Source organism: Coregonus clupeaformis, unplaced genomic scaffold, assembly GCF_020615455.1.
Source record: "Coregonus clupeaformis isolate EN_2021a unplaced genomic scaffold, ASM2061545v1 scaf0650, whole genome shotgun sequence".
Taxonomy (NCBI): domain Eukaryota; kingdom Metazoa; phylum Chordata; class Actinopteri; order Salmoniformes; family Salmonidae; genus Coregonus; species Coregonus clupeaformis.
The window spans coordinates 201,228-226,862 of record NW_025534105.1 but is presented as its reverse complement, the minus strand read 5'-3'; the positions used below and the strand labels follow the sequence as shown (position 1 = coordinate 226,862).

Here is a 25,635-nt window from a genome sequence, read left to right as displayed (position 1 = left end):
TCACTGTAGGTCCACAGAATTATACCTAGGAGGAATGGCTTCTATGTAGGAACTTTGAATGCCCTTTGAGCTAGCTAGCTAACATGCTTGAGCTATCTAGCTAACATGCTTGAGCTAGCTAGCTAACATGCTTGAGTTAGCTAGCTAACATGCTTGAGCTAGCTAGCTAACAAGCTTGTGTGTGCAGAGCGGCACCAGAATTTAAAACACGTCTTACCTTTTTCTAGTTAATAAATCCAATGTGAAACTATGACTATAGTGTCCTTAACTAGCATTGAAAAAGTTTCAATTCTTCTCTAGCTAATTAAAAATCTCTCTCCGTATCTTCTGAATCACGCTTGTAACGTCAGTACAGTAGCCTATACTACGGAGGGGCAGGTAGCCTAAAACACACATGCACAGGCAAAGATTTTCAGCTTGCAGGCAGACACTGGAATACGTTTCTGAGTGACAGAGTGCTTTGCATAGGCACTTAGTTGCGTTTTTTTGTGGGACTAGAAAAAAATGCCTGGAACGTAAAAGAACACTATTAACCGGTTCCCTTGCTTTTTAAATAACGGTTCTATTCCGGAACAGTATCGATCACTTTCGTTACAGGTTCCGTTTCTTGAAAATGTTTGTTCTTTTCCAGTTTTCTGTTCTGTTATCTGAACCGGTTCGAACCCCTGCTAGCTAGGTAGCTGTTTAGCTTTCTAGCACACTTACATTTGTTTGTAAACAATTATTAACAAGCTAGTTAGCTACCACATGTTCTTGTCAAATGCAACAGAGTAGCTAGCAAGCAACAAGATATGCCAAATAACAGTCTAAAAATCACTTGAGGGCCAATAAATCAGATTTGACCGTTCAGATACAAGTTGCATGGCCAGCAATCAAATTTGTATCGGACTTCAAACCACCTACGAAGGTGGTTTGAAATGTGGCTTGAAGTATCTGATTCCATGTGCTTTTTGACTGTTCGTTCAGACTACAGGAAAAATAACAGATTCGAATCGGATATGCAAGAATATTATGATTTGAGTCACTTCAAACTGCCAATGTGAACAAGGCTTTATAGCCCACATTAATATGTTTCATCATCTACATGTACTGCTCTGCTACTTGATAACATAATGCTAACCTCTTAGCTTTGTGAGTGGGACAATGCAATGCAATACTGCTGAAATGCTGTTCACATGTACAGTACTGTCAAAAGTCTGAGTGAAAGGGATTACACAGCATCTCTATCTGCCTCGTCTCTCTCTCTCTCATCTCCTATCTCATTCTCTCTGTCTGACCTCTCTCTCATCTCCTCTCTCTCTCATATCCTATCTCATTCTCTCTGTCTGACCTCTCTCTCATCTCCTCTCTCTCTCATATCCTATCTCATTCTCTCTGTCTGACCTCTCTCTCATCTCCTCTCTCTCTCTCATATCCTATCTCATTCTCTCTGTCTGACCTCTCTCTCATCTCCTCTCTCTCTCTCTCTCATCTCCTATCTCATTCTCTCTGTCTGACCTCTCTCATCTCCTCTCTCATCTCCTATCTCATTCTCTCTGTCTGACCTCTCTCTCTCTCATCTTCTATCTCATTCTCTCTGTCTGACCTCTCTCTAATCTCCTCTCTCTCTCATCTCCTATCTCATTCTCTCTGTCTGACCTCTCTCATCTCCTCTCTCTCTCTCATATCCTATCTCATTCTCTCTGTCTGACCTCTCTCTCATCTCCTCTCTCTCTCATCTCCTATCTCATTCTCTCTGTCTGACCTCTCTCTCATCTCCTCTCTCATCTCCTATCTCATTCTCTCTGTCTGACCTCTCTCTCTCTCATCTCCTCTCTCTCTCATCTCATATCTCATTCTCTCTGTCTGACCTCTCTCTCATCTCATATCTCATTCTCTCTGTCTGACCTCTCTGACCTCTCTGTCTCTGTCTCTCTTCCCTCTTTTTTAATTAGTAGTATGTCAAAGCACCCACTAACAACCTACATCAAAATACTGCTGACAGGAGTTTTCTGTAATTTGGTTCATTCTGGGTGGGTGATGATTACACACTCATATTCAGAGACAATGATTTGAACACCATGTTTGCATATAATGTGGTTAAGTGACAGCATAGATAGACCAGAGACAGAAGAGGAAGAAAGACATCTCACTCGCTCTTTTTTTCTGGTTCATATACAGTCAAAGAACTAAGCAAACCAGACCCAGCTGCTAATGCATTGGTGCCTATGGGAGAGCCGCCCCTTAAGCAGACCAGAACTGTGATCATGTTTTTCAATGGTAGACGGCCTGAGTGGGACATCTTCATTTATCCACCATCTTTGGATTGACTAGAGACTACCTGCTGTGCGCAGGCACATATCCATACATGCACACACGTACTCAAACACATTTGCATGCAAGCAATGTTTTTAGCAAGGTTACAGAATGGTCGCTTACAGAGCAGGGGTATTCTAATCTTACCCTACAAGGTCTGGACTACTCCTGGTTTTCTGTTCTACCAGATAATTAATTGCACCCAACTGGTGTCCCAAGTCTAAACCAGGCTCTGATTAGAGGGGAAGAATTTAAAAAAGCAGTGGAACTGGCTTCAAGGTCCAGGCATGAGTCATAACCAATGAAAAGCCTCTTTGACTGTTCAAATGTATGCAAATCTGTCTGTGTGCCAAAGCTTTCGTTATAAATACATTCCAGGAAAGGCCTGTTTTTATTTAGCTCACACAGGATTCTCTCTCCCCACAATTCCTCCACAAACGTCATTCTCTCGCCTCCCACTCTTTTGGCCTATCTGTCTTAATCTCTATCTCTCACAGCTAAACCTTTCATTTTAGCATTGGCTATACTACCTGTTTATTCCTCATCTTTCCCTCTCCCTCAGAACCTCAACCTCTCTCTGCGTCTCAAGGCCTATCTGTCCTTTCCCTCTCTTGTTCTCCATCTTTCTTTCTCTCCCTCTTTCTTCATCTGTTCATTCACCTGTATAATCCTGTAAAATTAATCTATCTTTAGTCTCCTGTCTGCTCAGTGCTCAGTGCTCACACAAACTCATTGATGGACCTTACTCCATTTACATTTGTGATTTTAAAAAAACATTCACAAAGCTTCCCAACCAACTCTTGAGTTGAAAACTTCAATTCAGAGAACACAACTCTGTGGTTTCAATGCAGCAGTTGACAACAGTCTATAATCTCGTTTGTCCCCTATGGGCCCTAGTCAAAAATAGTGCACTACATAGGGAATAGGGTGCCATTTGGGATGCAATTCTTGTCTCATGTCTTCTCTTCTTCCGAGCTGGAAACTTGGCTCTTCAGTTCTTCCTTTGATGCCCCAGCCCACCACAGGAAGTAGCTCTGTGACTGACAGCCACTTCCAACTGCTTCCTGTTTTGAAAGCTTCAGAGTTGCGATGGGCGGTTTTCACCATCTGTGTCGTATCTATGAGAAACACTGGAGACAAGGAGAGAGAACTGTTCAGGGCAAAGCTTTCTTTATTTTTTATTTGATGTTTATTTCTTTTTTATTTCTCTTGCACTCTCTTCCACCGAAGCATTCACACACACACACGCCCTCAGTCTAAGGTAGCGTGGCTAATTATATAATTCAAGCAGAGGTTACAGACCGTAAAAGGTTACATGGCTCTTTGACGAAAATGTTAGAAGACAGTGAACACAGGGTGTGTGTGTGTGTGTGTGTGTGTTTTCTCACCAATGTGCACATTGGTCACTTGTTTATAACTGAATGAGTGTGTTTGTGTGTGACCAGCTCCTCTCTTTTCAAGGTAATGTGTTCAGGGTCTATATTGACGTCAGAGATTAGTGTGTGTGTGTTTGTATTGATATGTGTAATGAGGTTGTGTGTGTAGACATATGACAAACAGTATGAAGTGGCCCTATATCGACTGTAATTGAGTCAGTCTATTGAATAGGTCACATGGCATTTGCTCCTCCAGTCCAACAGACACACAGATCTCTGCCGGTGTGAGGCTACCACATGAACCTCATAGAACTACATATCATTCTCTCTAGAGTCTTGTTGCTGTCTGACTGCATCCCAAATTTACATTTACATTTACATTTTAGCAGACGCTCTTATCCAGAGCGACTTACAGTTAATGAGTGCATACATTATTTTTATTTTACATACTGGCCCCCCGTGGGAATCGAACCCACAACCCTGGCGTTGCAAACGCCATGCTCTACCAACTGAGCTACATCCCTGCCGGCCATTCCCTCCCCTACCCTGGACGACGCTGGGCCAATTGTGCGCCGCCCCATGGGTCTCCCGGTCGCGGCCGGCTACGACAGAGCCTGGATTCGAACCAGGATCTCTAGTGGCACAGCGAGCACTGCGATGCAGTGCCTTATACCACTGCACCACTCGGTGCCATGGCACCCTATTTCCCTATAGTGCACTACTTTTGAACAGGGCCCATAGGGTACTGCACTATATGGGTACTACACTACGTTCTGTTTGGGAGAAGTACCAATAACAGTAATCTGACGTCTAAGCTGTACAGACACAGGCCTTTGAACTGCAACAGAAACAAGTCATTGATTACATTTATGCCCAGTAATTTTCACTTGGTCTCAAAACGCTTTATGTACACCTGGGTGTGAATGGCTGTGGAGAAACTGTACTGCTGCTGTTAAAGTACTGTAGATTTAGTGCCACATTGATTTTCTTTGGCAGCAGTGCAGCGCTGTACAGTGAGGGAAAAAAGTATTTGATCCCCTGCTGATTTTGTACGTTTGCCCACGGACAAAGAAATGATCAGTCTATAATTTTTATGGTAGGTTTATTTGGACAGTGAGAGACAGAAAACAACAAAAAATTCCAGAAAAACGCATGTCAAAAATGTTATAAATTGATTTGCATTTTAATGAGGGAAATAAGTATTTGACCCCTCTGTAAAACATGACTTAGTACTTGGTACGAGCTGAGAATAGAAGCACACTCTTAAAGGGAGTGCTCCTAATCTCACCTTGTTACCTGTATAAAAGACACCTGTCCACAGAAGCAATCAATCAATCAGATTCCAAACTCTCCACCATGGCCAAGACCAAAGAGCTCTCCAAGGATGTCAGGGACAAGGTTGTAGACCTACACAAGGCTGGAATGGGCTAAAAGACCATCGCCAAGCAGCTTGGTGAGAAGGTGACAAAAGTTGGTGCGATTATTCGCAAGTGGTAGAAACACAAAATAATTGTCAATCTCCCTCGGCCTGGGGCTCCATGCAAGATCTCACCTCGTGGAGTTGCAATGATCATGAGAACGGTGAGGAATCAGCCCAGAACTACACGGGAGGATCTTGTCAATGATCTCAAGGCAGCTGGGACCATAGTCACCAAGAAAACAATTGGTAACACACTACGCTGTGAAGGACTGAAATCCTGCAGCGCCCGCAAGGTCCCCCTGCTCAAGAAAGCGCATATACAGGCCCGTCTGAAGTTTGCCAATGAACATCTGAATGATTCAGAGGAGAACTGGGTGAAAGTGTTGTGGTCAGATGAGGCCAAAATCGAGCTCTTTGGCATCAACTCAACTCGCTGTGTTTGGAGGAGGAGGAATGCTGCCTATGACCCCAAGAACACCATCCCCACCGTCAAACATGGAGGTGGAAACATGATGCTTTGGGGATGTTTTTCTGCTAAGGGGTCAGGACAACTTCACCGCATCAAAGGGACGATAGACGGGGCCATGTACCATCAAATCTTGGGTGAGAACCTCATTAACTCAACCAGGGCATTGAAAATGGGTCGTGGATGGGTATTCCAGCATGACAATGACCCAAAACACATGGCCAAGGCAACAAAGGAGTGGCTCAAGAAGAAGCACATTAAGGTCCTGGAGTGGCCTAGCCAGTCTCCAGACCTTAATCCCATAGAAAATCTGTGGAGGGAGCTGAAGGTTCGAGTTGCCAAACGTCAGGCTCAAAACCTTAATGACTTGGAGAAGATCTGCAAAGAGGAGTGGGACAAAATCCTTCCTGAGATGTATGCAAACCTGGTGGCCAACTACAAGAAACGTCTGACCTCTGTGATTGCCAACAAGGGTTTTGCCACCAAGTACTAAGTCATGTTTTGCAGAGGGGTCAAATACTTATTTCCCTCATTAAAATGCAAATCAATACATATCATTTTTTACATGCGTTTTTCTGGATTTTTTTTGTTGTTATTCTGTCTCTCACTGTTCAAATAAACGTACCATTAAAATTATAGACTGATCATGTCTTTGTCAGTGGGCAAACGTACAAAATCAGCAGGGGATCAAATACTTTTTTTCCCTCACTGTATCTAGTACAGTTTTCTGTGTGTGCGTGTGCGTGCGTGCGTATGCAACCAGTGTTTCTCCCATGATATTCTCATAGAAGCAGCAGAGTGGAAAGGGATACTCATTCTTTCTCTTCCAGGAAGAAGAAAAGAGAGGGAATAGAGAAGAGAAGAAAAAACCATGAATTGATGAATAAAGGAGATTAGATGATCAGACATAATTGATCCCTGTTGGGAGAACATCTGTTTGAGGTGGAGTTACATGAAGGAACAGGGACTTAAACCCCACCACCACTGTTCTCTCTCTTTCTCTCTCTAGCTCTCTCTCTCTTTCTCTCTCTAGCTCTCTCTCTCTTTCTCTCTCTAGCTCTCTCTCTCTTTCTCTCTCTCGCTCTCTCTCTCTCTCTCTCTCTCTCTCTCTCTCTTTCTCTCTCTAGCTCTCTCTCTCTTTCTCTCTCTAGCTCTCTCTCTCTTTCTCTCTCTGTCTCTCGCTCTCTTTCTCTCTCTAGCTCTCTCTCTCTTTCTCTCTCTAGCTCTCTCTCTCTTTCTCTCTCTAGCTCTCTCTCTCTTTCTCTCTCTAGCTCTCTCTCTTTCTCTCTCTAGCTCTCTCTCTCTTTCTCTCTCTAGCTCTCGCTCTCTTTCTCTCTCTGTCTCTCGCTCTCTTTCTCTCTCTAGCTCTCTCTCTCTTTCTCTCTCTAGCTCTCTCTCTCTTTCTCTCTCTAGCTCTCTCTCTCTTTCTCTCTCTAGCTCTCTCTCTCTTTCTCTCTCTAGCTCTCTCTCTCTCTCTCTAGCTCTCTCTCTCTTTCTCTCTCTAGCTCTCTCTCTTTCTCTCTCTAGCTCTCGCTCTCTTTCTCTCTCTGTCTCTCGCTCTCTTTCTCTCTCTGTCTCTCGCTCTCTTTCTCTCTCTAGCTCTCTCTCTCTTTCTCTCTCTCTCTAGCTCTCGCTCTCTTTCTCTCTCTGGTTGTTCATGTAGTGGTTACAATGTGACACTGATCAAACATTCTCATAAGGTACAGGGATAGACAACATTTTTACATGCAAATCTGATCGGACAAACACACACACCAACACACCAACACACTCACACACACCCTGTATACACTGTTTTCTGTGTTAAAAGGAGGATGGGATTCCTTCTTTCCTTCTCCACCCTTTCATCTTTCATCAATGGTATTTTGTTGTTCACACGTTCACTCATACTCCACATAAAAAACACTGCTGCCTTTCGGCGTTCTCCCCTTCTCACCTCTCCGTGTGACCACACTCAAGTATACATACCAGGAATTTCCCCCCTCTCTCACTTGCTCTCTTTCCCCCTCTCTCTCCCTCTCTCTCTTTCTTTCTCTCCCGCTTTCTACTAAACAGTCCTACAGTTTACAGTGAACAGTCAAAGGGGCTTTTCATTGGTCATGCCTGACTAGCCAACTAACCTTTGACCCTGATCAGTGGATGATGCAGGCAACCTTAACGATATGACATGGTCATTTAGCACAAACCTTTATCTAAAGCTTCTGAATAAGGTTGATGCAGGAGATAGAAGGCTGTGCCATGACAATTGCTAAGGTCCTACATCTATTTGTTTGGTGCATTTCTCTATGGGTTTTTGTGGGGGTTTATCTAGAATTGATTCTGATTTAAGTAAAACAAAATTTTTGGTTTAAACCTATTCTTGTGTATTGGCTAGGCTGAATGATAAGGTCGCCAGTCGTCATTGGCCGCGTCAGGGCACCTTTTAATGTGTGTTAATGTGATTGGATTACAGAACACGACAGTGTCCCCTCTGTTCTTTCCTGATGCTCCATCATTATGTCAGACTCCAGCATCGATGCTGCTACTGATTGCCTTTGACTGTTTTTTTCTAGAGCTAGATATATCCGTAATTAAATAAACCCACCCCCACCACCCCCAAACAATGTTCTCATCCTTCCCTGTAATGGTCCTCTCTCTCTCTCTCTCTCTCAAGCTGCCCTTTTGAGTGGTCGATAGAGTGGAACAGTGATTTAGAACTCAGACAGACGATTTGGAGACCAAAGTCATCGAGGACAATCAGATTTAGAATTCGCAAAGCCCATCAGTGTTCTATTAATGGGTTATTAATGGGTTAATGGTGAAGGGCAAAGGCACTCTGACACATGATATCAGAAGGAACAACTACAGTGTAATGAACCTGTGCTGGTTGGATTGTAGGATAATCTGTATTAATACCTCTCTCTCGCTCTCTCTCTCTTTCCCTCTGCTCCACTCTATCGCTCCACTTTCCCAATTTCCTCCTATCTCTTCCCCTCTCTCTCTCTCCCTCCTTCCCTCCCTCCCTACCTTTGAACTTCCCTCCATCTCTCTGTAGGATGGTTCTCGTGCTGGTCGTGAGAGGAAGAAGACGGTCTCCTTCAGCAGCAGTCTCTCTGAGAGGAAGATCAGCAGCGCTGCAGACTGCATCAGCGCTATGGTGGGTAACATCACCTTTACACACACTAGTTATAAACTAGTTACTACACTAGTTACTACACTAGTTACTACACTAGTTACACTTGTTACATTCTAGTTATACAGTTCTGGAGTGGCAGTGTCTGTTGGTTTCAGTTATTTATATAAGTGACAGAAATAGACCTGGGGCACACTGTTGAAAAACGTTTCACAACGGAAAACGAAAGCAGGTGTTTCTCATTGGCCAAGTTCAGGTAGTCCCCTCTCTGTTTCATCCAGTTTGGTTCCCAGCGAATAGGATCAAGGTGTGTGCATGTTTGACGTGCTGTCTGTCTCAGGTGAGGGGTACTGAGCTGCGGAAGGTGCGCTCCAACTCCCGGGTCTACCAACGCTACTACTTGCTGGAGTCAGGTCTGCAGGCCCTGCGATGGGAGCCCTCCAAGAAGGAGTCAGACAAGGCCCGCATCGCCGTCCCCTCCATCAGAGAGGTAGGTAGCTACGCCCGCATCGCCGTCCCCTCCATCAGAGAGGTAGGTAGCTACGCCCGCATCGCCGTCCCCTCCATCAGAGAGGTAGGTAGCTACGCCCGCATCGCCCTCCCCTCCATCAGAGAGGTAGGTAGCTACACCTGTTGGATGATCTGCAATACATTTAAATGGAGTTTGCACTCATCAGGAATTGACTATTCTTCAGCACTGTCTTGGAGCCAAATAGAACACTCAGTCAGTGAATGGAACTCGGTGAAACGATAGGAACAGTTGACTCCCATGTATACTGTTCTGTACTTCGTGGTCTCTTTTGATTGGATGCTTCTTTGTGTCACTCCAGGTCCGCACCGGCCGCAACACAGAGACCTTTAGGACCAACGGCGTCTATGACCAGATCTCTGAGGACTGTGCCTTCTCTGTCATCTACGGAGAGACCTATGAAGCTCTGGACCTGGTGGCTAACTCTGCAGAGGTGGCCAACGTCTGGGTCACTGGCCTGAGGTAGGATACATGTCATCAAAGTCTTGCCGGGTTGCCAGATCTGGATATAAGATACATGTCGACAATGTCTTTCCGGGTTGCCAGATCTGGTTGTGCTGTAATTTAGCCAACTCTCCATGGCCCAGTGATGTCATACCGTAACGATATCAATGGAAGTCCCAGTTAGACAATGGAAGTGAATGAAAACAATTGGACGAGTTGGCTCATCTCCCATATTATTTCCTACCCTAATATCTTTAAATTATGACATCATCTCTTTGTAATCCTTCTCTGTCTCATCCTAGGTATCTGATTCTGTATGGGAAGCATGCCATGGACATGATAGCCAGCAGTGAGGACAGCCTTCGTCTCGCCTGGCTAGCAGAGACATTCTCCTCTATGGTTGTTTCAGATGGACAGGGTGGAGGAGAGGAGGAGGGGATCAGTTTGCAGTCGGCTGTAGGACTTATCAGGAGTGTTAACCCTGGGGTGAGGAGTGGGAAAGTAGAAGGCAGGTTTAAGGAGCTCCATCGAATCAAAGAGAAGACGAGTGGGGCTGGGACAACTGGAGTTGGAACTGATGTTGGGGCTGTGGCTGGACCTGAAGCAATGGTTGGGGCTTCAGTTGTAGCTGGAGCTGGGACTGGGGATGGGGATGGAACTGAGGTGGTGGGTAAAGGAGATGGGGCTGGGACTAGAACTGAGGTGGTCTGTAAAGGCAACAAAGACAACAGAAGAGGAGAAATAGAGGACAGGGTGACCAAGGAGGAGTTTGTTGAGGTATTTCACAACATTTGCACCCGACCGGAGATCTACTTCCTGCTGGTGCAGTTCTCTAGCAACAAGGAGTTCTTGGATACCAAGGATCTGATGAAGTTCCTGGAGGCTGAGCAGGGTGTGGCTCAGGTAAGGATGGGGAAGAGGAACATTATACCAGTAGAACTGTTTCATGTGTTTTCTCTCCCCTTTTCCTCCTCTCTTTTCCTCCTCTTTTGTCCTTCTTAGCTCTGTCTAGCAGTTTAGATGGACGTCATATTCTATTTGTGTCTCCCCTTCTCGTAGGCCTATTATATGGACAACGTCGTTTTTATTGATTGTTTGTCAGTGTCAGCAGAGTAGGCTACCCTTTAATTTGTCCTATTAAAAAAGATTCTGCTAATGTCTCTAGTCATATAAGTGCAGTAGAATTGCATGAAATGTGTTTATAAAAGGCCACATTTTTCCCATGCAAAGAAAGAAGAAACATATCTGATATAGGCTAGGCCTGCTCTACGCTATACGCGCTCAGCCATGCATTTTTTGCGAACAGTGATTGAGTTATATTATTAGCCAAAATTATGACTATCCAATCAACTCATCACATTACGAATAGTAGGCTATCTTACATAGGTCTTCAAATGCGATGATGCATGTAATGCTTTATTATAAAGGTGCATTTTTATGGTGAAAATGATCTTCCCCCAACTTGAAACTCACGCACCGCCTATGTATGCCAGTTAGGCTACACCGGTTTGAAAGCGGATTCATGTGCTTAATTTTAAGAATTGACCAATAAATATAGCAGCACAAGAAAGCTGGGATCGTCTTTTAAATAGTGGCCAGTCAAAACTCTGTTTTCACACTCGATTGCACAATGACTGGGTTTATAAGAACACATTTCACTAGGCTCTGTAGGCTATGTGCTCTCTAACCCTGTTCCAGGGGTACGAGGTCTATAGGCTACATTTGGTGTTATTTGGCAACTTTAGGTGTGATACAAACCTTATCAAAATAATAAGGACTATGGGCTAGGGTACATGATGTGTGCGACTATGATTTGAAAAAGTAGTTTTAAAAAAATATGAGCTGTTTCTTGGCGTACTGCACACGCTGGGCATCATTCACAAATTATAATATTATTTTCAGCCATCAGACTATTCTTAATTGAATCTTGTCTTTAAATTTACTAAATAATATATGTATCATGCACCTGACTGAATGGGGCGGCAGGTAGCTTAGTGGTTAAGAGCGTTGTACCAGTAACCGAAAGGTCGCTGGTTCTAATACCCGAGCCGACTAGGTGAAAAATCTGTCGATGTGCCCTTGAGCAAGGCACTTAACCCTAATTGCTCCTGTAAGTTGCTCTGGATAAGAGCGTCTGCTAAATTACCAAGTTATTTTTAATTTATGAACAGGGACAAGGGAAAAAATGACATGTCATCTATGCACTTAAATAGCGAATGGAGGATGCTTTTCCCGTGGTTCATTTTCATGCCAGCCAGGTAGGCTATACTCCTGTTGTAAAGCGAAGCAATGTGCTTAATATTAGGAAAGTTGAGAAATAAATATAGTAGGCCTAGCCTATAGAAAGCTGATGGGATCCTCCTCTTTTTAATAGAGGCCATCAAACTCTGTTTTCTCACACAATTGCATAGCCTATAGAAATGTTGCGCAACATGAGCTCATGGGCTCTCATGGAGTGTTTGATATGATTTTCAATTGCATTTGCATTGATATCAGAGTGATTAGAGGAACAATAGAGCGCTGAGTACCAGGCCATTAGAGACAGGCGGTTAGCAAGTTTGGTAGGCTACTAATGACCATCAACGGCATCAGAGCGCAGTTTTGGAGAAGCCTAGTTACCGTGACTAAACAGTCATGTGAAATTTGACTGCAGTCATGACTCGTGACTGCCGGTATGGCGGTAATATGGTCACCGTAACAGCCCTACCTCCAATGGACAGTTGTTGGGTCATGTTTTACCTAATAGAACTATGTCACTTCAAGAGATGCTAATCTCTCTGTTCTCCTCTCCCCTCCCTGTCTAGGTGACTGAAGACACCAGTCTGGAGCTCATCCAATCCCACGAGCCGTCAGAGGAGGGCCGTCGCCAGGGCTGGCTTTCATTGGATGGTTTCACCAGCTATCTCACCTCCCTGGAGTGCCACCTGTTTGACCCGGAGCACAGCCAGGTGTGCCAGGACATGAGCCAGCCCTTATCCCACTACTACATCAACTCCTCCCACAACACCTACCTCATCGAGGACCAGTTCAGGGGGCCCACTGACATCACCGGCTACATTCGGGCTTTAAAGATGGGCTGCAGGTGTGTGGAGGTGGACGTGTGGGACGGCCCTGATGACGAACCCGTAGTTTATACTGGTTACACCCTCACATCGCCCATCATGTTCCGCTGTGTCCTGGACGTGATCGGGCGCTTTGCGTTCGCAGCATCAGAGTGTCCGCTAATCCTGTGCTTGGAGAACCACTGCTCCCCCTGCCAGCAGAGAGTCATGCTCCAGCACCTGAGGAGGATACTGGGGGAGAGGTTGTACACAGAGCCCCCCAGGGAAGGGGAGGGGTACCTGCCCTCGCCCCATGCCCTGAGGGGCAAGATCCTGCTGAAGGGGCAGAAGTTGGAGGAGGGGTGCGGGGAGACGGAGGGGGAAGACGAGGGAGCGGTGATGTGCCAGAGGATGAAGGCTGGTAACAGTGGAGGAGGAGGAGGGGAGGGGGGGCAGAAAGGGGGCGGGGGCGGGGATGGTGGTACTAGTAGCGTGAAAACCCCCACCCCTCCTCCTCCCTCTAAACGCTTCCAGCTCCTGAAGGAGCTCTCGGACTTGGTGACTCTGTGCAAGTCGGTACGCTTCACAGACTTCCAGACGTCGTTCTCTACCCAGAAACCCTGGGAGCTCTGCTCGTTCAACGAGACCCTGGCTGTGCGCTGCGCCAGCGAGTGTCCGGGAGACTTTGTCAACTACAACAAGCGCTTCCTGTCGCGGGTCTACCCCAGCGCCATGCGCATCGACTCCAGCAACATGAACCCACAGGACCTGTGGAAGTGCGGTTGCCAGATTGTAGCTATGAACTACCAGACGCCCGGGCTGATGATGGACCTAAACATCGCCTGGTTCCGCCAGAACGGGAATTGTGGGTACGTGCTGCGACCCGCCATCATGCGACAGGAGGTGTCGTATTTCAGCGCCAATACGAGAGACTCTGTGCCGGGTGTGTCCCCTCAGCTGCTCCATGTTAAGGTGAGTAGGTAGCAGATAGACTTTTCTGTTTAATAGAGGCTCCTACACACTGCCTGGCTTGTTCGGTCCTTAATGGTTGAATGGTATTGTTTGTTATTCAGTACACTTCTGTTGCACCTGAATTATAATAAGATGTGGGAACATTTCAATCAATCAAACAAACAAACAGACAGACAAACTAACACACAAACTGATACTCAAGCAATCACTCAATCAACAAACCAATCCATCCATGCAGGTGATCAGTGGTCAGAACTTACCCCGTCCGAGTGGTTCTGGAGTAAAAGGAGACGTGGTGGACCCGTATGTCTACGTGGAGATCCACGGTATCCCTGCCGACTGCGCTGAGCACCGCACCCGCACGGTGATGGAGAACGGAGACAACCCCATCTTCGACGAAAGCTTTGAGTTCCAGATCAACCTGCCCGAGCTGGCCATGGTGCGCTTCGTGGTGCTGGACGATGAATTCATAGGGGACGAGTTCATAGGTTAGTACTGGAACAAGGGCAAAGATCAGCAGGTCAGTAGTGGCGGGAGGGCAAAGGTCAGCTCTGCACTGACTGCTAGTCTGGTGTCCAGTCTGCTTTTGGTTGAACTTGGTTGAACTAGTGATACTACAATATGAAGGTCATTGCTAGCTCACTGGCAAGTATCACTAGCTAAGATAAAAAACACTTGGTAGCAGTTAGTGAGTGAACATTCACTATCTTCTCATGGTCATTTCATTGTCTAACACCGCTGTACATCATTTGTAATCCCCCCTGTTTTACCACAGGTCAGTACACCATTCCACTGGAGTGCCTACAGCCAGGCTACCGGCACGTACCGTTACAGTCTCTGACGGGAGAGGACCTCCCGTACGCCCGGCTGTTCGTCCATGTGGCCCTCACCAACCGGAGAGGAGGGGGCAAGTCCCACAAGCGGGGGCTGTCTGTGCGGAAGGCGAGGCGAGGGAGGGACTACGCTGCACTCAGGGACCTGGGGGTCAAAGCCTTGGATGAGGTTTTCAAAATGGCGGCCCCGCCATTGAAGGAAGCCACAGACCTGCGGGAGAATATGCAGGTGAGGAGGAGAGGATGAACAGTCATTTATCAATCACCATTTTCAGATTGAAGGACTGAAATACCTGTATTCCTGGATTTACAACAGATGTTGTCTAACTCAGAATAGCCATGTCAACTTCAGGTATATATCCCAGCCCATGGAGGGTCCAATCTCAATTATCACTAAATTATGACTCAGCTAAAGATGGCTGACATGGTCATTCCTCCAGAGACATTAACAGGTGCAGATTGAATGGAGTAAGACAACACAGATCTAGTGAAAGAATGTTTACTGTGTCTAAACTGGCTAGTTAGCCTGATCTATGAAGCTCTGCTTTAGATTGACAGGTGATTGTAAGGTGATGATAAAGTGATGGTAAGGTTATGGTCCCTGTAACTGTAAGCATAAGTCTGGCTGTCTAAGTGATGTTGAGCATCTCTAATCTGTTTAGGCTGGAGATGACAGGGATTCATGCAATGTGTCATCTCAGCCTCTCAGGCCAGAAAATGATGTAGACGATGCAAACAGACAGTGAAGACACACACTCACACACAATTGCATGCACGCACATAACTACGTATGTACATAAGTGGGTATGCATGCATGCACACACACACACACACACACACACACACACACACACCTAAACAGAAGTAAACACTGAAAGCAAGCACCATGACATCATGAAGAGATTAGAACAGCCTCTCTGTCAAGGTTAGTTGTTTAATAAAACTGTTTGATTTCGATTTTAGCGGTTGAATGACGTAAAAATCATTAATTTAATAGTGTGGCAGTGATACGTTCGATTTGTGGTTGTCTCTTTCATTATCTCATAATAAAGCTTATCTGATTCAATCAGATGTTCTCTCAGTGATGGTATCCCAGGAAACCATGTGACAGTTTGTTCCATGAATAAACCCTCAGCAACTCTAATCACTTACTAGGGGATTACAGTATGTAATCACACTGCATCACTAATACAGGGAAAGTGTGTGTGTGTGTATGTTTGTGTGGGTGTGGGTGTGCCTGTGCGTGCATTTATTTTTATATATATATATACAGTGAGGGGAAAAAAGTATTTGATCCCCTGCTGATTTTGTATGTTTGCCCACTGACAAAGAAATGATCAGTCTATAATTTTAATGGTACGTTTATTTGAACAGTGAGAGACAGAATAACAACAAAAAAATCCAGAAAAATGCATGTCAAAAAAGTTATAAATTGATTTGCATTTTAATGAGGGAAATAAGTATTTGACCCCTCTGCAAAACATGACTTAGTACTTGGTGGCAAAACCCTTGTTGGCAATCACAGAGGTCAGACGTTTCTTGTAGTTGGCCACCAGGTTTGCACACATCTCAGGAGGGATTTTGTTCCACTCCTCTTTGCAGATCTTCTCCAAGTCATTTTCTATGGGATTAAGGTCTGGAGACTGGCTAGGCCACTCCAGGACCTTAATGTGCTTCTTCTTGAGTCACTCCTTTGTTGCCTTGGCCGTGTGTTTTGGGTCATTGTCATGCTGGAATACCCATCCACGACCCATTTTCAATGCCCTGGCTGAGGGAAGATTTGACGGTACATGGCCCCGTCCATCGTCCCTTTGATGCAGTGAAGTTGTCCTGTCCCCTTAGCAGAAAAACACCCCCAAAGCATAATGTTTCCACCTCCATGTTTGACGGTGGGGATGGTGTTCTTGGGGTCATAGGCAGCATTCCTCCTCCTCCAAACATGGCGAGTTGAGTTGATGCCAAAGAGCTCGATTTTGGTCTCATCTGACCATACCACTTTCACCCAGTTCTCCTCTGAATCATTCAGATGTTAATTGGCAAACTTCAGACGGGCCTGTATATGTGCTTTCTTGAGCAGGGGGACCTTGCGGGCGCTGCAGGATTTCAGTCCTTCACGGCGTAGTGTGTTACCAATTGTTTTCTTGGTGACTATGGTCCCAGCTGCCTTGAGATCATTGACAAGATCCTCCCGCGTAGTTCTGGGCTGATTCCTCACCGTTCTCATGATCATTGCAACTCCACGAGGTGAGATCTTGCATGGAGCCCCAGGCCGAGGGAGATTGACAGTTCTTTTGTGTTTCTTCCATTTGCGATTAATCGCACCAACTGTTGTCACCTTCTCACCAAGCTGCTTGGCGATGGTCTTGTAGCCCATTCCAGCCTTGTGTAGGTCTACAATCTTGTCCCTGACATCCTGGGAGAGCTCTTTGGTCTTGGCCATGGTGGAGAGTTTGGAATCGGATTAATTGATTGCTTCTGTGGACAGGTGTCTTTTATACAGGTAACAAGCTGAGATTAGGAGCACTCCATTTTAAGAATGTGCTCCTAATCTCAGCTCATTACCTGTATAAAAGACACCTGGGAGCCAGAAATCTTTCTGATTGAGAGGGAGTCAAATACTTATTTCCCTCATTAAAATGCAAATCAATTTATAACATTTTTGACATGCGTTTTTCTGGATTTTTTTGTTGTTATTCTGTCTCTCACTGTTCAAATAAACCTACCATTAAAATTATAGACTGATAATTTCTTTGTCAGTGGGCAAACGTACAAAATCAGCAGGGGATGAAATACTTTTTTCCCTCACTGTATATACAGTGGGGAGAACAAGTATTTGATACACCGCCGATTTTGCAGGTTTTCCTACTTACAAAGCATGTAGAGGTCTGTAATTTTTATCATAGGTATACTTCAACTGTGAGAGACGGAATCTAAAAATCCAGAAAATCACATTGTATGATTTTTAAGTAATTAATTTGCATTTTATTGCATGACATAAGTGTTTGATCACCTACCAACCAGTAAGAATTCCGGCTCTCACAGACCTGTTAGTTTTTCTTTAAGAAGCCCTCCTGTTCTTCACTCATTACCTGTATTAACTGCACCTGTTTGAACTCGTAACCTGTATAAAAGACACCTGTCCACACACTCAATCAAACAGTCTCCAACCTCTCCACAATGGCCAAGACCAGAGAGCTGTGTAAGGACATCAGGGATAAAATTGTAGACCTGCACAAGGCTGGGATGGGCTACAGGACAATAGGCAAGCAGCTTGGTGAGAAGGCAACAACTGTTGGCGCAATTATTAGAAAATGGAAGAAGTTCAAGATGATGGTCAATCACCCTTGGTCTGGGGCTCCATGCAAGATCTCACCTCATGGGGCATCAATGATCATGAGGAAGATGAGGGATCAGCCCAGAACTACACAGCAGGACCTGGTCAATGACCTGAAGAGAGCTGGGACCACATTCTAAAAGAAAACCATTAGTAACACACTACGCCGTCATGGATTAAAATCCTGCAGCGCACGCAAGGTCCCCCTGCTCAAGCCAGCGCATGTCCAGGCCCGTCTGAAGTTTGCCAATGACCATCTGGATGATCCAGAGGAGGAATGGGAGAAGGTCATGTGGTCTGATGAGACAAAAATAGAGCTTTTTGGTCTAAACTCCACTCGCCGTGTTTGGAGGAAGAAGAAGGATGAGTACAACCCCAAGAACACCATCCCAACCGTGAAGCATGGAGGTGGAAACATCATTCTTTGGGGATGCTTTTCTGCAAAGGGGACAGGACAACTGCACCGTATTGAGGGGAGGATGGATGGGGCCATGTATCGCGAGATCTTGGCCAACAACCTCCTTCCCTCAGTAAGAGCATTAAAGATGGGTCGTGGCTGGGTCTTCCGACCCGAAACACACAGCCAGGGCAACTAAGGAGTGGCTCCGTAAGAAGTATCTCAAGGTCCTGGAGTGGCCTAGCCAGTCTCCAGACCTGAACCCAATTGAAAATCTTTGGAGGGAGCTGAAAGTCTGTATTGCCCAGCGACAGCCCCGAAACCTGAAGGATCTGGAGAAGGTCTGTATGGAGGAGTGGGCCAAAATCCCTGCTGCAGTGTGTGCAAACCTGGTCAAGACCTACAGGAAACGTATGATCTCTGTAATTGCAAACAAAGGTTTCTGTACCAAATATTAAGATCTGCTTTTCTGATGCATCAAATACTTATGTCATGCAATAAAATTCAAATTAATTACTTAAAAATTATACAATGTGATTTTCTGGATTTTTGTTTTAGATTCCGTCTCTCACAGTTGAAGTGTACCTATGATAAAAATTACAGACCTCTACATGCTTTCTTTGTAAGTAGGAAAACCTGCAAAATCGGCAGTGTATCAAATACTTGTTCTCCCCACTGTATATATATATATATACACACACACTACCGTTCAAAAGTTTGGGGTCACTTAGAAATGTCATTTTTTCCAAGAAAAACAATTTTTTTGTCCATTAAAATAACATAAAATTGATCAGAAAAACAGTGTAGACATTGTTAATGTTGTAAATGACTATTGTAGCTGGAAACGGCTGATTTTTAATGGAATATCTACAGAGGCCCATTATCAGCAACCATCAGTCCTGTGTTCCAATGGCACGTTGTGTTTGCTAATCCGAGTTTATCATTTTAAAAGGCTAATTGATCATTAGAAAACCCTTTTGCAATTATGTTAACACAGCTGAAAACTGCTGTGCTGATTAAAGAAGCAATAAAACTGGCCTTCTTGAGACTAGTTGAGTATCTGGAGCATCAGAAATTGTGGGTTCGATTACAGGCTCAAAATGGCCAGAAACAAATAACTTTCTTTTGAAACTCGTCAGTCTATTCTTGTTCTGAGAAATGAAGGCTATTTCGTGCGAGAAATTGCCATATCTCAGACTGCCTAGAGTGTCTAGTTTGAGAAACAGACGCCTCACAGGTCCTCAACTGGCAGCTTCATTAAATAGTACCCGCAAAACAGCAGTTTCAATGTCAACAGTGAAGAGGCGATTCCGGGATGCTGACCTTCTAGGCAGAGTTGCAAAGAAAAAGTCCAGTTTCTGTGTTATTTTGCCCATCTTCATCTTTTCTTTTTATTGGCCAGTCTGAGATATGGCTTTTTCTATGCAACTCTGCCTAGAAGGTATGTGTGTGTGTTGTCTTAATCTCTCTCTCTCTCTCTCTCTCTCTCTCTCTCTCTCTCTCTCTCTCTCTCTCTCTCTCTCTCTCTCTCTCTCTCTCTCTCTCTCTCTCTCTCTCTCTCTCTCTCTCTCTCTCTCTCTCTCTCTCTCTGTGTGTGTAGAACTCGGTGGCGGTGTTCAGGGAACTGTGTGGGGTGTCAGCGGTGGCTAACCTCATGCAGTGTGTGCTGGCCCTGGGGTCCCGAGTTGCGGGGGCCGACGGGGCCCCCCTGCTGCTGTTTGAGCTGAGGGAGAAGTACCCCTCCATGGATCCCCAGGGGCCCTTGCCAGACGTCCTACGCAGGGTGGTCTCCACTTACGAAACGGTGATAATTTATTAATCAATCAATCCTTCACATTATATTTTTTGTAGCACTTTGGGTTTCATTTAAGAATAGTTGTGAATGCAGATTAGATAGAAGTTGATTGATTCTTTGACTTTTTTAACCACTCACTCTCTATGGCCCTCTCCTCTATCTCCCTTCCCCCTCTCTCTCTCTCCCTTCCCCCTCTCTCTCTCTCTCTCTCTCTCTCTCTCTATCCCCCTTCTCTCTCTCTCTCTCTTTATCTCCCTTACCCCTCTTTCTCTCTCTCTCTCTCTCTCTCTCTCTCTCTCTCTCTCTCTCTCCCTTCTCTCTCTCTCTCTCTATCCCCCTTCTCTCTCTCTCTCCCTCTCTCTCTCTCTCTCTCTCTTTATCTCCCTTCCCCCTCTCTCAATTACATTTCAATTTAATGGGCTTTATTGGCATGGGAAACATATGTTTACATTGCCAAAGCAAGTGAAATAGATAGTAAACGTAAGTGAAATAAACAATAAAACATTAACAGTAAACATTACACTCACAAAAGTTCCAAAATAATAAAGACATTTTAAGTGTCATATTATGTCTATATACAGTGTTCTAATGATGTGCAAATAGTTAAAGTATAAAAGGGAAAATAAATAAACATAAATAAAGGTTGTATTACAATCTCTCTCTCCCTTCCCCCCCTCTCTCTATCTCCCTTCCTTCCCTCTCTCTCCCATCCCCTCTCTCTTTCTCTCTCTCTCTCCCTTCCCCTCTCTCTCGCTCTCTCTCTAGATCTCTCTCTATCCCTTACCCCTCTCTCTCTCCCTTCGCTTCCCTCTCTCTCTCTCTCTCCCCCCCTCTCTCTCTCTCTCTCTACCCCCCTCTCTCTCTCCCTTCCCCCTCCCTCTCTCTCTCTCTCTCTCTATCCCTTACCCCTCTCTCTCTCCCTTCGCTTCTCTCTCTCTCTCTCTATCCCTTACCCCTCTCTCTCTCCCTTCGCTTCTCTCTCTCTCTCTCTCTCTCTCTACCTCCCTCTCTCTCTCTCTTTTTCTCTCCCTTACCCCTCTCTTTCTCTCTCTCTCCCTTACCTCTCAATTCAATTGAAGGGCTTTATTGGCATGGGGAAAATATGTTTACATTGTGAAATAAACAATAAAACATTAACAGTAAACATTACACTCACAAAAGAATAAACACATTTTAAGTGTCTTATTATGTCTATATACAGTGTTCTAATGATGTGCAAATAGTTAAAGTACAAAAGGGAAAATAAATAAACATAAATAAAGGTTGTATTTACAATGTCTCTCTTTCCCTTCCCCCCTCTCTCATCTCCCTTCTCTCTCTCTCTCTCTCCCTTCCCCCCTCTCTCTATCTCTCCCTTCCCCCCTCTCTCTCCCTCCCCCCCTCTCTCTCCCTTCCACCCTCTCTCTCTCTCCCTTCCCCCCTCTCTCTCTCTCCCTTCCCCCCCTCTCTCTCTCTCCCTTCCCCCCTCTCTCTCTCTCCCTTCCCCCCTCTCTCTCTCTCCCTTCCCCCCTCTCTCTCCCTTCCCCCTCTCTCTCTCTCTCCCTTCCCCCTCTCTCTCTCTCTCCCTCCCCCCTCTCTCTCTCCCTTCCCCCTCTCTCTATCTCTCCCTTCCCCCCTCTCTCTCCCTTCCCCCGCTCTCTCTATCTCCCTTCCCCCCCTCTCTCTCTCCCTTCCCCCCCTCTCTCTCTCTCTCCCTTCCCCCCTCTCTCTATCTCTCCCTTCCCCCCTCTCTCTCCCTTCCCCCCTCTCTCTCTATCTCCCTTCCCCCCTCTCTCTCTCCCTTCCCCCTCTCTCTCTCTCTCCCTTCCCCCTCTCTCTCTCTCTCTCCCTTCCCCCCTCTATCTCCCTTCTCTCTCTCTCTCTCCCCTATCCTCTCTCTTTCTCTCTCCCTTTCCCCTCGCTCTCTCGCTCTGTCTCTCTCTCTACCCCCTTCTCTCTCTCTCTCTCTCGCTCTCTCTCCCTCCCTCTCTCTCTACCCCCTTCTCTCTCTCTCTCTCTCGCTCTCTCTCCCTCCCTCTCTCTCTACCCCCCTCCTCTCTCTACCCCCCTTCTCTCTCTCTCTCTCTCTCCCTCCCTCTCTCTCTACCCCCCCTCTCTCTACCCCCTCTCTACCCCCCTCTCTCTCTACCCCCCCTCTCTCTCTACCCCCCTCTCTCTCTACCCCCCCCTCTCTCTCTACCCCCCTCTCTCTACCCCCCCTCTCTCTCTCCCCCCCTCTCTCTCTACCCCCCCTCTCTCTCTCTACCCCCCCTCTCTCTCTACCCCCCTCTCTACCCCCCCTCTCTCTCTACCCCCCCCTCTCTCTCTACCCCCCTCTCTACCCCCCTCTCTCTCTACCCCCCCTCTCTCTCTACCCCCCCTCTCTCTCTACCCCCCCTCTCTCTACCCCCCTCTCTCTCTACCCCCCTCTCTCTCTACCCCCTCTCTCTACCCCCCTCTCTCTCTCTACCCCCCCCTCTCTCTCTACCCCCCCTCTCTCTCTCTACCCCCCTCTCTCTCTACCCCCCTCTCTCTCTACCCCCCTCTCTCTCTACCCCCCCCTCTCTCTACCCCCCTCTCTCTCTCTACCCCCTCTCTCTACCCCCCCTCTCTCTCTCTACCCCCCCTCCCTTACCTCTCAATTCAATTTAAATTCAATTGAATTGAAACATATGTTAATTTTGCCAAAGCAAGTGAAGTAGATAGTAAACAAAAGTGAAATAAACAATAAATATTAACATTAAACATTACACTCAGAAGTTCCAAAAGTATTATTATGTATATATACAGTGTTGTAACAATGTGCAAATAGTTAAAGTACAAATGGGAAAACAGGTCACAAATCTTGCTGCTGTGATGGCACACTGTGGTTTTTCACCCAGTAGGTAAGGGAGTTTATCAAAATTGGGTTTGTTTTTGAATTGTTTGTGGATCTGTGTAATCTGAGGGAAATATGTGTCTCTAATATAGTCATACATTTGGCAGGAGGTTAGGAAGTGCAGCTCAGTTTCCACCTCATTTTGTGGGCAGTGTGCACATAGCCTGTCTTCTCTTGAGAGCCAGGTCTGCCTACGGCGGCCTTTCTCAATAGCAAGGCTATACTCACTGAGTCTGTACAAAGTCAAAGCTTTCCTTAAGTTTGGGTCAGTCACAGTGGTCAGGTATTCTGCCACTGTGTACTTTCTGTTTAGAGCCAAATAGCATTCTAGTTTGCTCTGTTTTTTTGTTAATTCTTTCCAATGTGTCAAGTAATTCTCTTTGTTTTCTCATGATTTGGTTGGGTCTAACTGTGTTGTTGTTGTTGTCCTGGGGCTCTGTGGGGTCTGTTTGTGTTTGTGAACAGAGCCCCAAGACCAGCTTACTCAGGGGACTCTTCTCCAAGTCCATCTCTCTGTAGGTGATGGCTTTGTTATGGAAGGTTTGGGAATCACTTCCTTTTAAGTGGTTATAGAATAAATAAATAAAATTCTTCTGGATTTTGAGAATTAGCAGGTATCGGCCTAATTCTGCTCGGCATGCACTATTTGGTGTTTTTCGTTGTACACTGAGGATATTTTTGCAGAATTCTGCATGCAGAGTCTCAATTTGGTGTTTGTCCCATTTTGTGAATTCTTGGTTGGTGAGCGGACCCCAGACCTCACAACCATAAAGGGCAATGGGTTCTATAACTGATTCAAATATTTTTAGCCAGATCCTAATTGGTATGTCAAATTTTATGTTCCTTTTGATGGTATAGAAGGCCCTTCTTGCCTTGTCTCTCAGATCGTTTACAGCTTTGAGGAAGTTACCTGTGGCGCTGTTGTTTAGGCCGAGGTATGTATAGTTTTTTTTGTGCTGTAGGGCAACGGTGTCTAGATGGAATTTGTATTTGTGGTCCTGACAACTGGACCTTTTTTGGAACACCATTATTTCTCTCTCTCTCTCTCTCTCCCTTCCCCCTCTCTCTCCCTTCCCTCTCTCACTCTCTCTCTCTCCCTTCCCCCCCTCTCTCGCTCTCCCTTAATTGAACAATCCACTGGGCAGATAGCTGTGGTTTTAATTGAACAATCCACTGGGCAGATAGCTGTGGTTTTAATTGAACAATCCACTGGGCAGATAGCTGTGGTTTTAATTGAACAATCCACTGGGCAGATTATTACATTTACATTACATTATGTCTGGGGTCGTCTGTCTACAGATATAGGATCTTAATTTGAGCCAGTTTGCTACAGCAGGAAAACAATCCTGCAGCAACAGGAAATGTGAATTATTACGTGGATTATAATTAATGGACATTTTTGTAGGCATTCTTCATAAAGGGAAAATCATGTCAGAAATGTCAAAGTGAAAATTGCATACTTCAGAAGCATTTTGAAACGTCTCTGTTCTGTTGTCTCTGGTTTATAGAGGTTTATTTATAGCTCTCACCTTTAGCTGTGTCCCAGAGTAAAGCCAGAGAGGTTATAAATTGATTACTGATTGATTAAAAAGAGATTACTTTCACAAAATGCCCCTGAACGAGATGATGTAGTCTGTGCGTGTGTCTGTATGTGTGCGTGAGTCCGTGCGTGTGTCCGTGCGTGTGCGTGAGTCCGTGCGTGTGTCCGTGCGTGTGTGTGAGTCCGTGCGTGTGTCCGTGCGTGTGCGTGAGTCCGTGCGTGTGTCCGTGCGTGTGTGTGAGTCCGTGCGTGTGTCCGTGCGTGTGCGTGAGTCCGTGCGTGTGTCCGTGCGTGTGTGTGAGTCCGTGCGTGTGTCCGTGCGTGTGCGTGAGTCCGTGCGTGTGTCCGTGCGTGTGTGTGAGTCCGTGCGTGTGTCCGTGCGTGTGCGTGAGTCCGTGCGTGTGTCCGTGCGTGTGTGTGAGTCCGTGCGTGTGTCCGTGCGTGTGCGTGAGTCCGTGCGTGTGTCCGTGCGTGTGTGTGAGTCCGTGCGTGTGTCCGTGCGTGTGCGTGAGTCCGTGCGTGTGTCCGTGCGTGTGCGTGAGTCCGTGCGTGTGTCCGTGCGTGTGCGTGAGTCCGTGCGTGTGTCCGTGCGTGTGCGTGAGTCCGTGCGTGTGTCCGTGCGTGTGTGCGTGTGTAGGTGAGATTGCCCATGACACACAATCACTTACACTTGCTTTAGTGGAACAGCCAGAAAAGGGTTCAGGGGAGATAACTATGCCTCTTTTCATTTTGAATAATGATTAAATCTAAAGTGGAAAAATGTGAGATTTTAATTTAGTGTGGGTTTTCAATGTTAAACAACCGCAAAGAGCTTTCCAGGTGAGAAATGGATATGTGAGTGTGTGTGTGTGTGTGTGCAAGCGTGTCTGTGTGTGTGTGTGCACGCATGCATGTTTGTGTGTGTGTGTGTGTGTGTGTGTGTGTGCGCGCGCATGCATGTGTGTGTGTGTGTGTGTGTGTGTGTGGTCTAACTTTACTATCCTTCTGGGTTCTAAAAGGCCTCCCAAGGATAGTAAAACAAGGAACATTTCACAAGTGGGACATTTCGCCGGTCCCCAAATGGAAAAATTATATTTTAGGTTTAGATTTAGGGTTAGGTTAGAAATAGGGTTAGGTTTAGGATTAAGTTTAGTTTTAGGGTTAGGGGTTTGGAGTTAAGGTTAGGTTAATGGTTTAGCGTTAAGGGTTAGGGAAAATAGGAATTTGAAAAGGAATACATTTTTT

General features: G+C 45.8%; 1 protein-coding gene across 1 annotated transcript in view; it reads left to right on the top strand.

Annotated features, from left to right (window-relative positions):
• Window positions 1–25,635, top strand: part of LOC121586702 (inactive phospholipase C-like protein 2) — a 64,367-nt gene that overhangs the window by 27,680 nt on the left and 11,052 nt on the right. Inside the window, exons 2-9 of the mRNA XM_041903626.2 lie at window positions 8,592–8,693; window positions 9,010–9,159; window positions 9,500–9,660; window positions 9,945–10,545; window positions 12,447–13,655; window positions 13,894–14,143; window positions 14,431–14,717; window positions 19,820–20,023. Coding sequence (XP_041759560.2) covers window positions 8,592–8,693; window positions 9,010–9,159; window positions 9,500–9,660; window positions 9,945–10,545; window positions 12,447–13,655; window positions 13,894–14,143; window positions 14,431–14,717; window positions 19,820–20,023 — 2,964 coding nt within the window. The remainder of the gene's footprint in view (window positions 1–8,591; window positions 8,694–9,009; window positions 9,160–9,499; window positions 9,661–9,944; window positions 10,546–12,446; window positions 13,656–13,893; window positions 14,144–14,430; window positions 14,718–19,819; window positions 20,024–25,635) is intronic.